At 40.9% G+C, this 17,088-nt stretch overlaps 1 protein-coding gene across 1 annotated transcript in view; it reads left to right on the plus strand.

Annotated features, from left to right (window-relative positions):
• CSMD1 (CUB and Sushi multiple domains 1) overlaps window positions 1–17,088 on the plus strand; it is a 2,063,566-nt gene that overhangs the window by 1,978,262 nt on the left and 68,216 nt on the right. Inside the window, exon 51 of the mRNA XM_026453909.1 lies at window positions 3,090–3,263. Coding sequence (XP_026309694.1) covers window positions 3,090–3,263 — 174 coding nt within the window. The remainder of the gene's footprint in view (window positions 1–3,089; window positions 3,264–17,088) is intronic.

Consider the following 17,088-nt stretch of genomic DNA (forward strand, 5'->3'; position numbering starts at 1 on the left):
GGATGTTGTGGGATTACACGTGCATTCGGGATGTTGTGGGATTGCAGGTGCATTCTGGATGCTGTGGAATTACAGGTGCATTCGGGATGTTGTGGGATTGCAGGTGCATTCTGGATGCTGTCAGCCGAGTGTCTTGTGTGTGCAAAGACTTGCTCCCAGAGTTCAGAGGAAGCACTGCAGACTGTGAGCATGGACACACTTTTAATGAAATGAAAAAAAAAAAAAAAAAAGGCAGACTTAAGAAATTCATTTTTAGAAACTTGAGAGGAAAAGGAACATAAAAATAAGGCTTTCCCTTTGGTGTATGACAAAGCCTATTTTTAGTAGTGAGGGGCTTCCCCCTTTCAATCAGGCAAGATTTCCGAGTTATTGCTGCTATATGTATTAATGCATTGGGTTTACTACCATACGAGGAAACCCTTGGTCTGAAATTCTATTATTTAGCTACTGAAAAGCTAAAATTTTGCTTCATTACTTCTTCTTTACAATTGAGTAAATCTTGTTAGATGACAAACTTAAAATAGTTTTGTCACCAGAGTATTTTTAACAGAGGCTTCAAGAACAGAAACAGCTGTACGAGCAGAGGGAGGTGTTCTTGCTGCTGTACTATTGAAGGCAAAGGTATGCAGAAACCTCCAAGAGGAATTCGACTCAGACCTCATTGTTATTTAACGTTTTTCTGACAAGCATGAAAGTTTCAAGACAAGATCCAATTATCTTAAGTTGCTAAAAATGGATCTTTAAATATCATAGTTCAAGGAGAAGTTCACAGTGTTTGGGAAAAGGCTTAATGAAAAGTTCATAACAAATTGTAAAAATCTAAATCCTACTCGAATTCATTGACATTTGGTAGAGCAAACATATTAGCATATTACTAAATGCATGCGGTATGACACTGTAATAGTTTAGCAATCCCCAAAACCAATAAACCATATAAACCATGGAGGCTGTCTCAATAACAGTAATGTGATGGTCGTGATGGACTCTCGAGCTGGACCTCCCAATTTCTGGTAGAGCCCCCAACAGAAAACACTGAGTCTGGCTGTGTCTGTCTGAACATTTGAAATAGAGCCTGGGTTGTGCTATCATATCATGGAGTAAAGACAGCTTAATTAAAAGGTCTGGGGCTTTTGGGAAGGCCCAGGTGGGAGGGTTCACTTGAGCCCAGGAGTTCCAGACAAGCCTGGACAACACAGTGAGACCCTCACCTCTACAAAAATTTTTTTAAAAATGACTGAGCGTGGTGGTGCCCGTGCCCCAAGCTACTTGGGAGGCTGAGCAGAAGGATCTCTTGAAGCCAGGAGGTCAGGGCTGCTGCTGGGGCTACAGCTGTACCACTGCACCCTAGCCTGAGCGACAGAGCAAGACTCTCTCCATTAACAACAACAAAAGGGCTGGTCTTAGTGGTACATGTGTAATTTTATTTTCCTCACTTGAATTATCTCTAAAGGTTTTTCTACTTTTGATTCAATTGACTGAATATGTCCAGATTTATAATTTCATTGTTAACCCTGATTGAGCCTGCTTATATGCAAGGGATGGCTTCTGTTTGAATGTAATGCACAAGCCTGTGCAGTGGGAGCTGTTATCAACCCATAACAGGGCCCAGAGACTTAGAAAATTGGCCAGTGCTGTCTGGCTCATGTCTGGCAGAACCAGGCCTGACCCTCGGTAGCCTGCAGCCAGAATCTCTGTTCTTCCTCACTGTGTTTTACTGCTTCTTATGGTTTACTGTGAATAAGGAAGGACTCAATGTTTGCCACTGCAGTCTGCAGCAAAGCACCTACACATCAGTGCTCACGTAGCACTCTTAACACTTGCTTTGAATAGCTTTTCGAACACTTTCCTTCTTACCTGTTTAAAACATATTCCAGCCTCTGAAGATAGGTTGGGCTGGATAACCTTGTGAGTTCCTCCCTTCCCTGAGATGCTGTGATCTTCTTTGCTCAAGTGTTTATGGATCTGAAGAGCCGAGATTTCAGTGGTATAGTAAGAGTGTATAATGAGGGTGACCATTAACTTATTTCCCAAACTGGAGTACTTTCATGGGTGAAAAAGGACACGATCAATAACTGTGCTGGGACAGCAGGTGTAAACATAGGGCATAGAGTCACAGCATTGATGCCCACTTAAGGCCTAGTTTGTATGCACATTTTAATTTATGGAAAGGCACCAAATGCCCTTTGTAGTCAGCATTCTTACAGAGCTCATGATCCCAACAAATTATGCAAGTAACTGAAAGAACGAACTGAGCACTGCTATTGCAGTCAGAAGTCCTAGATTTGAATATCACACTACTTTATCCCAGCTGGTTGGCTTTGGTAAAGAAAATTGGTATTCCTTATTTCCTGATAGGCTCATGAGGCTTCTAGTAATTGCTACTATGTAATTCTTGGGATTGATATGGACAGAAAGGTAGAGAGATAGACAATTTGTTTGATAGATACACTTCTGCATTTACACTTTGTATACTGTGTATTTTTTCAAGAACGGTTCAGCTATACCTGTCAGGATGAAAATAAAAACAACATTAATGGATTGAGGCACAGTGGCTCATGCCTGTAATCCCAGCACTTTGGGTGGCCGGGATGGGCAGATCTCTTGAGGTCAGGAGTTTGAGATCAGTCTGGCCAACATGGCAAAACACTGTCTCTACTAAAAATACAAAAATTAGCTGGTCATGGTGGCGGGCGCCTGTAATCGCAGCTACTCAGGAGGCTGAGGCAGGAGAATCGCTTGAACCTGGGAGGTAGAGGTAGCAGTGAGCCAAGATAGCACCACTGCACTCCAACCTGGTCAACAGAGTAAGACTCCATCTCAACAGCAACAACAAACATTAATGGGTAATTGGAGAATCTAGAATGTTTTGGAATCCACTTTGAGCTTTGAGGTTTTTGTTTCAGGAGCATAAAGACGGAAAATTAAGGTTCTTAGGTGACTGGTCTATCCAGCCCTAAGCAGACATCTCTCAACCATGTTCTTAGTGAAAATTAAGACTAAAAATAGTGTTTTTTGTTTGTTTTTGTTTTGCACAGGAGTAATCTGCATAACTGAATTGATGTTCATTTTATTTTATTTTTTCCTTCTAGTTATCTCATGTGGAAGTCTTTCCTTTCCCCCAAATGGCAACAAGATTGGAACGTTGACAGTTTATGGGGCCACAGCTATATTTACATGCAACACCGGCTACACACTTGTGGGATCTCACGTCAGAGAGTGCTTGGCAAATGGGCTCTGGAGTGGCACCGAAACTCGATGTCTGGGTAAATTCATCTATGTTCTGGCACTTACTTAATTCGAATAAACCTTAGAAATAGATTACAGCTGTGTAACACATATGACTTCTTGCTATAATGCCTGAAATCCTACCTGGGGTCGAAATGCTGCACTTCTGAAAGTAATTTTTTTCTTTGGGTATCTACAGGGATTTGTTTTTAATCTGAGCAATAAATGAAATATATTGTCTTACGTGCCACAGAGGCAATCTTACAAGAGTGCTGAGAATATACCTACACTCAAATGCCATGATGATTTTAGGACACACAAAAATGAATTTCAAAAATATTGTACATTTTATGTTTTTAAAAATTTTTTAATTATGTCAACGAATTGAAGTTATATTCATCCAAATTGACATAAGTGCAGTGAATTATTTAAAATGTTCCATGTCTACAATAATTTGGTCTTCTTTTTTTAAAAACTTAAAATATTCTGCATAATTTTCAAAAATAGATTGAAAAATGTTTCCACTGGAAGATGCTTTGAATAAATGTATGAAAAATCTTGAATAAGCTGTTTAAAGAACCACTGTTACTAAAGAGTGATCTTAGTAGGTCTCCTAGTCATTTGTAAAATACCTTACCTGCTTTTGGTTCTTCTGAACCTTCTCCATGTTCTTCTTCTTCTTCTTTTTTTTTTTTTTTAATCACTCATAGAAACTGGAAGCTTTAAGCTTCTGAATCTCATGGGCTAGGATCACTTCAGGAACTAAGCCAGGCCCAGTAAACTCCAAATAGCAAAACCTGTTCTTCTTTTCATTTGGGAGAATCTGAAGAAACAGGATGAAAGGAAGGTAGTGACCCTAGAGAAAAACCAGCCACCAAAAAGAGGTTCTCACACTTGTCTGTGAAACATTAGCTACTTATTTAAAATTACTGCAGGACTTACATGAATGCCGCTTGGTTTCTTCACTCTTTCTGGCTCTCTCTAGTGTATTATTGAATATATTTCGTGCATTATATATTATTGAACACAGTTATATATATGAGTGTGTGTAGATGTGTCTGTTGTTGGGTGTCCTCATTACAGTTTTCAGTAGACGATGACATTTCCTTGGACTGTGTATGCTTCTTCATGTAGAGAGTCACAATTCCTTCTGGGAGTTTCCATGCATTCCCAAATATCCTTCTGAAATTGGCTGGCTATGGAACAGCACTTTCCTTCAAGCAGCTTTGGTGTGGACTAGCTCTTCTGTCTGGAGCTTGGTCCTCTCAAGGAATCAAGTCCCACCGGGAGGGAACTAGGTGGTCCAAGACACTTATGTCTAACAGTATGTACCACATCTCTGTTAGTAATTGTAAACATGAAAATGAATAGCAACTTACACTTGGTTGCTGCTCTACTGCTTACAAACATCCCTAATCTCATCCTTTTGGTCATTACCAATTCAGGATGCAGGAAAGGCCTTCATTGTTGCTTTGGGAGTTTAAGTGACACATTCGGTTTACATAACTGTTAAATGATGGGTCAGCTTGGGGCTTATTGATCCCTGATAAGCCTTTATCTATCTTGTGTTATTCCTCTGTCTGAAAGTTAAGGCTTTGGAGTAGAAAGGATGAGATACATGTTGAATAGTTGGCTGCCTGGAGATGCCCCCAAACATGCCTCAGTGCTATGCAATACATTTTAGAAGCTTCTGAAAGATGATTTGCTCATAAATAAGTCTATTTGCTCAGAGGAAAATAAGGAAGAAGAGATATGCCCAGGTTATAATGTATGAAACATTTGTGTTATAGATATTGGATACAGCATACAAGGAATAATAAAATTGGAAGAGACATAGAGTAGTTAAAGGGAAAAAATAGAAAAAAGGTTAGAAATGACACATACATGTGTAAATACTAATGGATAAACCATGGGTAATTCGTTTAGGACTAACATTTTGAAAGTTAATAAATATAGTTTTGTGGCTACCACTGTAACTGGAAGGGTTGAGATTCACAGTGTGTGAAGCATGGCAATGAAGCATATCCCTTTACCAAAGACATCTTTTGCGGGGGGTGACAGCATGTGGAACTCAGCAAAAACGTATGTCCACAAGAAACCATAAAGTTGTATGTGAGACTCAGAGGAAAATAGGGATGAGTGAGTAAAAAGGTAGGAGAACAGAGATGATACTGCTTGAGTAGATTATATGACTCTAAGATAGATGAAGGGAACAGAGGCTGCAATCCTAAATCTACACAAATATTTAATAGAGTAGCAATTGGATACCTCCATAATCCAAATATCAACTAGGTGCCATATTTGGAGACAATGATTATAAACGATGTTATTGATTGATGACTTAAAATGCACATGGCATTTGTGAGATTTATGTGATTAGAACATACAGTAAGTGCTTACTCCTTTGACCTGCAGATAAGAAAGAAAGCATAGAGAAGTGAAGAATTTGCCAACATGGTAAAACCGAGAATACTATCATGCTAATCCAGACCCTAAGGAAGAGTGTTGTGTTAACTAGAAGCGAAATGAGCTCTGGAACCTGGATTAGTCCCATCTGGAGGTGCATGCACGGGGCAGGTGCAAGGGTCTTTGTGCCTTAGTTCTGCCTGGTTAATTGTGTCCTTCATCCTGTACTGCCAGGATGCTGATGTGCTCTTGCCTATCAGACTTGCTATTGCTTTTCTTCCATCTCTTAACTTGTTATTGAATTAACCCTTTCCCTGTTTCCATGACTATGGCCCTTTTGAAAATCACTCTGGGTTTCCACCAAGCTAAATGTCCTTGAGTAAACTTCAGGTCATCTGGAGGAAACCCCATGCCGGAGTAAACGAGATAGTTGTAGTGGGGAAATGACTGGTACTACAGAGGCAGTTGGTAAGGATATATTTTTTTAAATTCTGAAAACAATCAATATAATCATGACTTCAACACTAAAAAAGATGACCCCTTGACAAAACAAAACATCCCCCAAAACTATGACTGTAAAAAACCAGGCGGGGCACTATGGCTCACGCCTGTAATCCCAGCACTTTGGGAGGCCAAGGCAGGAGGATCATGAGATCAGGAAATCAAGACCATCCTGGCTAACATGGTGAAACCCTATCTCTACTAAAATTACAAAAAATTAGCCGGGCATGGTGGCAGGCGCATGTAGTCCCAGCTACTTGGGAGGCTGAGGCAAGAGAATGGCATGAATCTGGGAGGTGGAGCTTGCAGTGAGCCGAGATCGTGTCACTGCACTCCAGCCTGGGTGACAGAGCGAGACTCCATCTCTCAAAAAAAAAAAAAAAGGAAAAAGAAAAAACAACAACAACAACAACAAATCACCCAATCGGGAAAAAAATGGGAAATTTCCCAAAGAAACAGAGACAGCTACACCAGATTTTCTACAAGAAATTCAATTTTCAAGCAAAACAACTGTCCCAGGACATATTGAAGAGAATGAAATGCGTTTTTAAAGAGAGTGTCTTGAGAAACAAATCCATCACAAATTGGAAATGATGTGAAGTGTTAGGAACCCCAAGAAGGCTGCCTCAATTATGCTTAAAACAAGAACCAAATTCATTCTTGAAACTGGTATGAAAATGGATGATTATTCAGTTTTTTTTTTTTTTTCATTCAGACGTTGTCTTCCTAAATTGCCTAGGCTGGTCTTGAACTCCTGGGCTTAAGCAGTCCTCCCACCTTAGACTCCCAAAGTGCTGGGATTATAGGCGGACATTTTTAAAATCAGAAACTGGCACCCTCCAAAGATAAGAAGCTTATAAAAGAGAACTTCAGAGTTCTCAATGAAGTTGTGTCTCCTGCCCAGGAGAATTTCATCTGAACCAGCTGAGGGGACTAAAAATCACACTGCTGAGTTACTGGCAGTGTTCTTGGTGAGACATTATGGAAAGGAAGAACCCTAGAGGGAAACTCATATCTAGTGTGGTTGTTCACACAACAGGAAAAGAAGCTAGCTGTCCAAAACCATGAATTGACTTGATGATATACAGAGCAGATATCCCAGCATATTCGTCATAAGTAACTTAGGAAATGTATTTTCACAAAGAACTAATAAAGTTTCACAAGACACCATGTGAGTTTGGATCCATTTTGTTTCTGATTAATATTATTATGAGATGGGTATTTGTAAGCACTATTCAGAAATGGTGTTTCTGAATCAAAAATTTTTATTCCTATCTTCAATTAGGGCATAATAATGATTCTAGTTGAAAGAGTGAAAATAATATTGGATGATGGATTCAGGATCTCAAATTCTCATGATAGGCCAAACCAAAGAATATAATCAAAATTAATGTAAAATTTTTCTCAGAGTAAAAATAATTTCAACGTATATGATGACAGGAAGTTCTGAGTTCATAATATACAGGCAGGGAACTTGGGAGTTTGGGTAAGAGCAGGCTCATATGCGATGAGTGCTCCCACGCGATGCTCAGGCTGAATCTTATTAATAAGATTCCTCCCATCCTCTGTTCACCCAGAAATCCCATATCCAGAATCATGACTTCAGTTTTTTCATAGTTTAAGTGGGCTCTTGAGGAATTGCTCTGTATCTGTGGTGATGGATCTGGTACCTATGATCTTTGAGGACTGTTTGGATTTTTTTTTTTCCTGAGATGAGTCTCACTCAGTTGCCCAGGCTGGAGTGTGGTGGTGTGATCTCAGCTCACTGCAACCTCCCCCTCCTGGGTTCAGGCAATTCTCCTGCCTCACCCTCCAGAGTAGCTGGGATTAAGGCACTCGCCACCACACCCAGCTAATTTTTAGCATTTTTAGTAGAGATGGGATTTTACTATGTTGTCCAGGCTGGTCTGGAACTCCTGACCTTGGGTCATCCACCCCCCTTCAGCCTCCCAAAGTGCTGGGATTACAGGCGTGAGGCAGCACGCCAGGCTGGAAAATTTTTGATATTACTTTGACAGAGAGAAAAGTAAGGTCCTTCATAAATATTTTCACATATTTAAAATGTTATCAGGTGAAAGATGGAAGAAACTAGTTGTGGGAAGTTGTTTTCCGTATCAGTGCCAGCCCTGACTGAGGAGTAGAGTCAGCATGAAGACCGTGCTGAGATCAACACATTTTAATCAGGAATATATAGGTGGGAAAAAAGAAATAAACATAAAGTTAATTGTGTATATCTGCCAAGGCAAGGCCTAGGTTGAAGCAGACATCACATGTGCATACTTCCAATTGCACATGGGTTTGTAATAGCAGTGTATTTGTCTGTTCTCACGCTGCTAAGAAAGACATACGTGAGACTGGGTAATGTATAAAGGAAAGGGGTTTAATGAACCCACAGTTCCACCTGGCTGGGGAGGCTTCACAATCATGGTGGAAGGTAAAGGAGAAGCAAAGGCACATCTTACATGGTGGCAGGCAAGAGAGCTTGTGCAGGGGAACTCCCTTTATAAAACCACCAGATCTCACGAGACTTATTCACTACCACGAGAAGAGAAACACCCGCCCCCATGATTCAATTATCTCCTCCTGGCCCCACCCTTGACAACTGGGGATTATTAGAATTTCAGGTGAGATTTGGGTGGGGACACAGTCAAACCATATCAAGCAGGCACTGTGTACAGAGAAAGAGAGCTTTTGGAATCAGTGTAAAAAATCCCCACATCCCCCTTCATTTGTGTATTTTTAAACAAGTGGATCTTCCCAAAAAGGCAACAAAGACTTTATGCAAAAGGCAGCGTCCACTTTGGTTCTTTAGATTAAATTCCCTTGGGCTGTATAGCCTAGATCCACTATCTTTTCCATCCTTGTGCAAAATTTTTTGACAAAAACATTTTTTTTTCTCCAAATTGTGGCTATTTTGTAGCTTATTTCTGGGGCTACTAGAAAGAATACTGTTTCCTGAGATTGTGCTTCAGTCTCGTGTGCAACGTGACTCATACTTCTGGTATACTAGTTGTTTCCAGTGACTTCCAACATGGGAGAATATGCTGGAATCCTTTTTGAATATTGCAGCTGGAGTGGCTAAGCATGGGAATGGATGAGCTTTGACAGACTGAGTCTTGAGAATGTCAAGTCTAGGAGAGCTGTAGTTAAGGAAAGGAGAGGTGATTTTCTATGTCTGATATTCAAGAACTCAATCCATGCTGTGTTTTAGGTCCCTAGTCTAGATTCTAAGAAGAACCCTTGAGAGAATATGGAGTGTGCATGTAAATATCATTATAAATAGATTTTGAGCAAAGTAATGCACAGGTGCATCAGAATACACTGTTACAAAATTTAGCCCACCCTTCATCAACATGATCACTCCTGCATTATTACTCGGATCTCCCAGAGTTCTGTAAATTGCCAAGGATCTGCTCTAATTTACCAACTGTGCTGTGTAATGCTACACCTCTCCCCAGGCCACAGAATTACGCACCGAGAATATGGACCTGGTATTCACTCTCTCAGGCACCTGCTAATCCACCCGGGAAGTTTATAATCTACTTGATCCTTTAATTATTTTCTCCTGTTTATCTTCCCCGTGGTAGTTTGCTTAAACCAACAGAGAGCACACAAACTAGAAAGAGGTTATAGTTTGTGGTCTAGGTTTCCTGTCACAGAATCCCACATTCATATTTTGAAAACATTTACATCATTTCGACGTTTCAGCACGTAAGAATCCATCCTCTCTGCACTGTATTACCTCTTCAGTCTCTAGTGTTCAAGATATAAGTGATAGATTGAGCTATTTCCCACTAAAGGACATTATCATTTTTTATTAGATTTTTTTGCTATTGTTGGAAATAAGTTTGCATTTATTGCATGATTATAAGCATGAGGAGGTGAATCGTTCTGTAAATACAATATCATGGTTATTTATATGGCTAAAATAGCTAGATGACATGATTCAAAATACTGTTTTTAGACTGTAGTTATTCATAGTTCTTAGATAATCAAATTTAAATATATTCTTCAATTGCCTTGTATTTTGGAAAGATCCACATAAGATATTTAGTAAAACAACTGATTATGATAATGCTTATATCACAGCAGAAAGGTAATATTAGAGCATAAAGATTAGCACCACCTCCCCTGCCCCCACCCCCCGCATCTTTGCTATACCATCTTAAGTGTAAAATATGTTCTGTATGTTAGTCAGGAAAACTCCCTATACCAGTCCTCAGATTTTCCAAATGCATTGTCAGTGGCTAGGGAATAAATAGCAAAATTCTCAGCTGTGGGTTTTTCTGTCATATTTCTGAATAGTATTTAATGATATTTTTTTCTTTTCCTCAAGAACTACTGTGCAGCATTCAGAGGTTAATAAGATATGGTTCTTCTTTTGTGAAATCTATACTCTAAGGAATAAATAAGGTAAATACCAAGTAGCATTAATAAAAAGTTGAGAATAGGCAGGACACTGTGGCTCACGCCTGTAATCCCAGCACTTTGGGAGTCTGAGGTGGGCAGATCACGAGGTCAGGAGTTCGAGATCAGCCTGGCCAACATAGCAAAACCCCACCTCTTCTAAAAATACAAAAAATTAGCTGGACGTAGTGGTGGGCACCTGTAATCCCAGCTACTTGGGAGGCTGTGGGAGGAGAATCGCATGAACCCGGGAGGTGGAGGTTGCAGTGGGCCGAGATCATGCCATTGCACTCCAGCCTGAGTGACAGGGCAAAATTTCATCTCAGAAAAAAAAAAAAAAAATGGGAATAAAATAATGGCAAAAGGGAGATACAGGCAAAGTACTTGAGAAATCCAGGTGAGAGTGGGAGCAACCTAGAGGCTGATAGAAGAGTAGATGTGGGGGAAACCACCCTGATTTTGGTGGAATTCCAGCAAGCAGGTATGGGGTAAAGCCATTCCAGAAAGCAAGAGCTGTGAACGTGGTGTCAACAGCATAGGTGTGGAATAAGGCCCAAGGAAGTCAGACTTGCCTGAAACAAGCAGGTGCTGGGGTCGGGTCGAACTCTCGACAGCCGCATGGTCACAAGAGCCTGGACTGATAGGGCCACAAGGTGGTGGAAAAGATCTGATAACTCTGACACCCACTCTAGAGCAGGCTTTGAGCTGAGTCCCGATGCACAGAGCATGGTGCTGCGCTCAGAACTCACACTCCAATAGGGGAAGGGCATAGGTAGGAAAAATTAGAATGCCATCTGCTAAATCCCAAACAAAACACAGTAGAAAACTAGGATGCTGGGTGTTTTAAACAGGCAGCACCAAAGGTAGGCTCTCATATCGTAGGACAAACCTGAAGTAAGGGAGATCTTTGCGTCTTGTATGAATGGGCAGCTCTTCCTTTGGGGTTTTTGGAAGATGTGCACCTGCGGTGGATTTGGACTGAGGTTTGAGGGACAGAAACATGTGACACCGGCAGGCAGAACTGCAGAGGAAGCTTTAGGACGATGAGGCAGGATAGGCCCAAGGAAGAAGGTGGAAATGTGGTATTTTCAGGAACTACACTGAGACAAGGAACAGATGGAAGATTACTGAAAGCCCGGTAGACAGTCCAAATCATGGCCCTGGTTTGAGGTTTTCTTCAAACCAAATAGATTTTAAAAAGCTGTCATTCACTAAGATGCGTGAAGCAGAGATTTGATCAAATGGATTTGTGGCAGAGGACTCGGGCCCGTGTTTGATGCTATCACGAACAGAGTGCTGTAGGCTCTGCAAGGCCAATACCTCCATGTTGGACGAATTCCACACACTGTGATACCATGCACATCTATGCATGGGCAAAGTCGGTCAGCATTGCCCCTAGAAATTGCACTTGGAGGGGAAAAAAAATAACACCTCATTTATCAATATCCAAATGTGTTTCTTTAGCATATGCAGATCTAGAGACTTAAATATGTCTGTTGATGTGTACTGCTAATAATAGTTTTTCCTGCTTATAAGTGAATCTGATCCACCTGACATTTTGTGACCATTTGTTAATACTCAAGAAAAGTTTGCAAATTGGCTTTGGAATCTACTGCCCAAATAACTCTGACTTTAGCCCAAAGACCGTGTTATTGCACAGAATGGATAGACTAAAGCATATTGTATTCCCCTACAGGCACGGGATATTTGTATGTATTTTATTTTCACCAATAAGTACCAATAATCACAAAGCAAATACTGAGGTTGAATATTTGGCTTATAGATTTTCTGAAAATGGATTCCATTCTAATCCCCGGACCAATACTTAGTATTTGTACTGCTACAAACCTGCACATTGAAGAGGTGACCTTCAAGTAGGATCCTCTAGAGGAAAAAGTGTGTGTGTGTGGGAGATCTAGTGAGAGGGGAGAGATCCTGCGGTTCCAGTGGAAGGAGCTGATTCCTCCCCAAAGAATGCAGGGCTCCAGGTCTGTCCTCTGTCCTGGAGACATTGTGGCCACATTCCCACTGGTATACGGGGTTTCTGCAGCAGAAGTGAAACAGTGGAACTTTATTACATTTCCAAATCAGGGAACCCATTTCTAAAATCACGCACGTCTAGGTACTTGTCGGAGACTCTCACCTGCTGTACCTGCATTTGAGGTGTTCACTCTTTGCGTGTGTTATGATGTTAGGTAAATCTGCTAACGAGTACCTCAGGTCTCTTCGAGGGTCCACCTTGTGTCTGTCACTCAGAAAGTCACCACTAACAATCAGTGTGATGGTTTTAAGTTGCAAACCGCATGACTCCTTTCAGTATCAAAAGCAAGTGCTGCAAAAACAGTGCGGATAGCATAGCTAACAAAGCCAAATCCTGTCCATCAATGAGATTCCTCCTCTAAAACACAGCTTGGTAGAACCGCATTCCAGAAAACATAGGTCACCCGGGGGGGCACGCTGGAGCTCTGAAGGAACCAGTTTCTGAATGTTCACTCTACTGGAAACAAACAGACAAAACAAGCTTTTGTTCTCTCAGCAAGGTTTTTTGTAACTTACACTAAAAGACCTGTGCAGTGGAATTGAGATGGAACTCTAGAAACAAAGGCTTTGAGAGGCTGTCCTTGCGGAGGCCCCTGCTCTCCTGTGTTAAACTCTATAAACGGCAGGTGTGTGGCCTCCCCTGGTCTAAGTGTGGGCCACACTGTGTGGGTGTTAATGGAGTGAGTGGTTTCCCCTGTGTCTGTCCCTAACAAACCTCAGACTAAACTGACCTCACAGAGGGAATTCAGCCACTCTCTGCCCTCCTGAGTGCTTTGGCACGAATGTAGTTTGCAGGCAAACCTTGACCAATCAAGAAACTAGGCCTTTCCTCCTTCTCGAGCCTTCTTCCTGACATTTTGCTTGCGACATACTCTATTTCTTTGCTATGAAAATGGACTCAATATTCCATCCATCTTGCTACCAGTCTCTGTGCTTTGTTCAAATGTTTGGTAGATTTTATTAATTTTAGAGAAAGATTGTTAAAAACTCACCTTTTTTTCTATTTGAGACATTTTAACCAAAATATAATAGCAGTTTATAATTACAAACAGTAACAAAGCTTTTATCAGACACAGAACAGAGTAGACTGAAAAACTAGTGATTTTCAAGGCTTAGGGTACGGAAACTCTTTGTAACGCAGGAAAGACGTCGAGATTCCTGGGACCCACCCAGTGTACTGCAGAGTCCATACATATAACACCTCAGTGGTTCTGAGGTTTCATGGTATTATTATTATTATTATTATTGTTTTTATTATGTTTTGAGACAGAGTTTTGCTCTGTCATCCAGGCTGGAGTGCAGTGGTATAATCTCAGCTCACTGCAAATTCCACCTCCCAGGTTCAAGCAATTCCTCTGCCTCATCCTCCCAAGCAGCTAGGACTACAGGTATGTGCCACCTCGATTGGCTAATTTTTGTATTTTTAGTAGAGATGGGCTTTCACTATGTTGGCCAGGCTGGTCTTGAACTCCTGACCTCAGGTGATTCACCTACCTCAGCCCCTCAAAGTGCTGGGATTACAGGTGTGAGCCACTGTGCCTGGCCACGGTATTCTTATTCCCGTGACATGTTTTGTAGTATAGTACATAAAACGGAGTCACCGGAGCAGACCATTGCATTCTTGGTTCCGTCACTGGTTCTCTCAACAATTTTAAGCAGCTGGTGAATTACCCCGTCCACAGTCATACCTGTCCTCAGCATGGAGAAAATGAAGAATTAAAATGTAAAATTCGTAAAGTGTGGTAGTAATTGAATTGTTAATTCATGCTTGAGCTAAAAGAAAATGCAGCAATTCCATGAGCATATATTTACATTATCTATCTATATACATTGGATTAAAAATCATATGAATTTGGCCGGGCACAGTGGCTCACGCCTGTAATCCCAGCACTTTGGGAGGCCAAGGCGGGTGGATCACGAGGTCAGGAGATCGAGACCATCCTGGCTAACAAGGTGAAACCCCGTCTCTACTAAAAACACAAAAATTAGCTGCTGGGCTTGGTGGTGGGTGCCTGCAGTCCCAGCTACTTGGGAGGCTGAGGCAGGAGAATGGCGTGAACCCAAGAGGTAGAGCTTGCAGTGAGCCAAGATCATGTCACTGCACTCCAACCTGGGCATCAGAGTGAGACTGCGCAGTAGTGAGGTTATTCTATTTCTATTCATTTAAACAAGTACTCAGTGAGTGACTAATATGTTAGAGACACTGCAGAGAAGCATGAACATATTACATTTCATTCTGATGAAACAGAGAGAGGCTTTCTAGGTTTTGTGTAGATGACTCAAAACCAAGACTACATTAAAGATATTAAAAGAAAAAGTAACTCACATACAAAGCATATAGAATAATACTATCGTAGACTAATAGAATCTTAAATTTAAAATAGGGCCAAAATTCATTAAGTTCAAATTCCTCCTAATGCAATTTTCCCTTCCTCAACATATTGACACAATATCATTGAGATTTGGGTTAAACAGTATTCTGTAAGTGAAATTGTGTGGTTATCCTCTAGTTGTAATAACCTACAATTGGTCTAAGATTTTGAATGTTTTAAAACAGAATTAACTGATGGCTGGACAGTGAAAAGAAGTGAAAACCAGATTGCTATCTACTTGTTTCAAAATAGGAAGCCACATTGAAGAAATAATTGTTCCATATTAGCAAGCTTAGATACTCGGCAATCCTGCCGATACGTAACTTTTTTTTCATCAGGCAAGGAGGTAAAACGAAATGTTTTTGAAGGACATCCTCTGTTTTCTTTAGGCATTTGGTGCCAATTCCTCAGAGAACTGAAATGACCATGTGTCAGAGAGGAGTTGCTGTTGGGAATCTTTATTTACAATCATGGCTGTCAGGCTTCCTGCCTGATTTCTAGAGTACAAGGTGCTTCCTTGACCATTACAAGCACTTGTTTGCCAGGTTCCCAAAAAAGACTGCAACTTCAAACTATGTGCACTTATGAAAAACTCAGTTTAGAAAAATAGTAAGGTTTCAAAGGAGTCATGTTTGTCTAAGTCAAGAATGAGGCCTGGACAGATTATCTAAAATGAGAGGGAATCTATTAAAATGCACCCCTCTTCACATCGCTGTTCCCTTTGGTCTCAAGTCCCCTCCTCTTGGAGTAGTTCCAGGCTTCAGAAGTAATCCCAAAAAGGAATTGTTGGTGTCATTTTATTGTGTGTTTCTAAAAACTGGCTATTCTATGCCTCACCTCAGAAATGGCTGGGATCTCTTGTGCTGGGCTTATGGGCTCCTCTGGCTCTCACCAGTCCTCGTCTCCCTGTCTCTAGGATTGGAATGATGGCTCCGTCTCCCCCATGCACGACAGAGCATGTTGTGCAAAGGACAGTGTCTGGAAAGGGGGAACCTTCAGAGCCAGTGTCCTCTGTGCCTTTGGTAACACTTGTGGCTTCAGGGGGTCTGTCTTCAAAATATGGACAACATTCACCCTCATCCACCTTCTCTGCTTGTATCAAGTCTCCTGTGTGGGAGTGATTGGGACAGATCCCCAGAACTGACTTATTGATCCGATTGACTGGAATACCTGCGAATGCAGTAAAATTAGCCAAATCTAGCCTGGCTTTTTGTGATCTAACCTCTTCTATGAGTTGAAGCAAAGATCAGATTCTCCTTTCTCTCTTTCCTCTGCAATGTTACCTTTCTAATAATAAATTTGTTCTCCAAAATAGAAGAACACAATGTTTCTAAACTTTGTCTTAAGCAGAAATATAGATTATGATTTTAACTTTCCCTAGAAGGGTATACTTAATCCCAAAGGAGTATGACAACAATTTTGCAATTTCTCAAATCTGGGTGTGCAGGAACTTGTGTGGAGCATCATTGGCTGTGTTCCCTGTTGGGGAAATAAGTGGGCAGGGAAAATCTCTGCTTTGATATTCTGCATGGACCCCAGGCTTCTGTAGCTGTTTCCCTATGATAAGTTCCTTTCTATAACTTCAAAGATAAATATTGACTATTACTTTTAGAATGGGTGTACCCTCACTTTATTGCAAAATTCCTCTTAAACCAATTGTTTGCCTGATTTATTCTTTATTTTCCTGTGAATTAAGCAAAATAAATGTTGATGCAACTATAGGACAGTAACAAAGATGATTATTTAGGAACTCACAGCGAATGTTTTCTCTTCTTGTGAATCCAAACCCCAGGTGTAACACAGGTCCCGTTCATGTAAGTTACCCTTAAGCCTTTATATTTTGTTGATTTAATAAGAATACCCTTTCCATATATGCGAGGAAGTGAGAGAGAGAAAAGGAGAAGTTGGAGGAAAGAAAGAAAAGTGAGAGCAGTAAAGAGGCAGAAGGAGACGGAAAAGAAGGTAATAAAATGGTTAGTTGTGGTGGCTCACACCTGTCGTGCCAGCACTTTGGGAGGCTGAGGCAGGAAGATTGCTTAAGCTCAGGGGTTGAAGACCAGCCTAAACAACATAATGAGACCCCGTCTCTTCTACTACTACTACTACTACTACTACTACTACTACTACTACTACTACT

The sequence above is a fragment of the Piliocolobus tephrosceles genome, chromosome 7 (assembly GCF_002776525.5).
Source record: "Piliocolobus tephrosceles isolate RC106 chromosome 7, ASM277652v3, whole genome shotgun sequence".
NCBI classification, from domain to species: Eukaryota; Metazoa; Chordata; class Mammalia; order Primates; family Cercopithecidae; genus Piliocolobus; species Piliocolobus tephrosceles.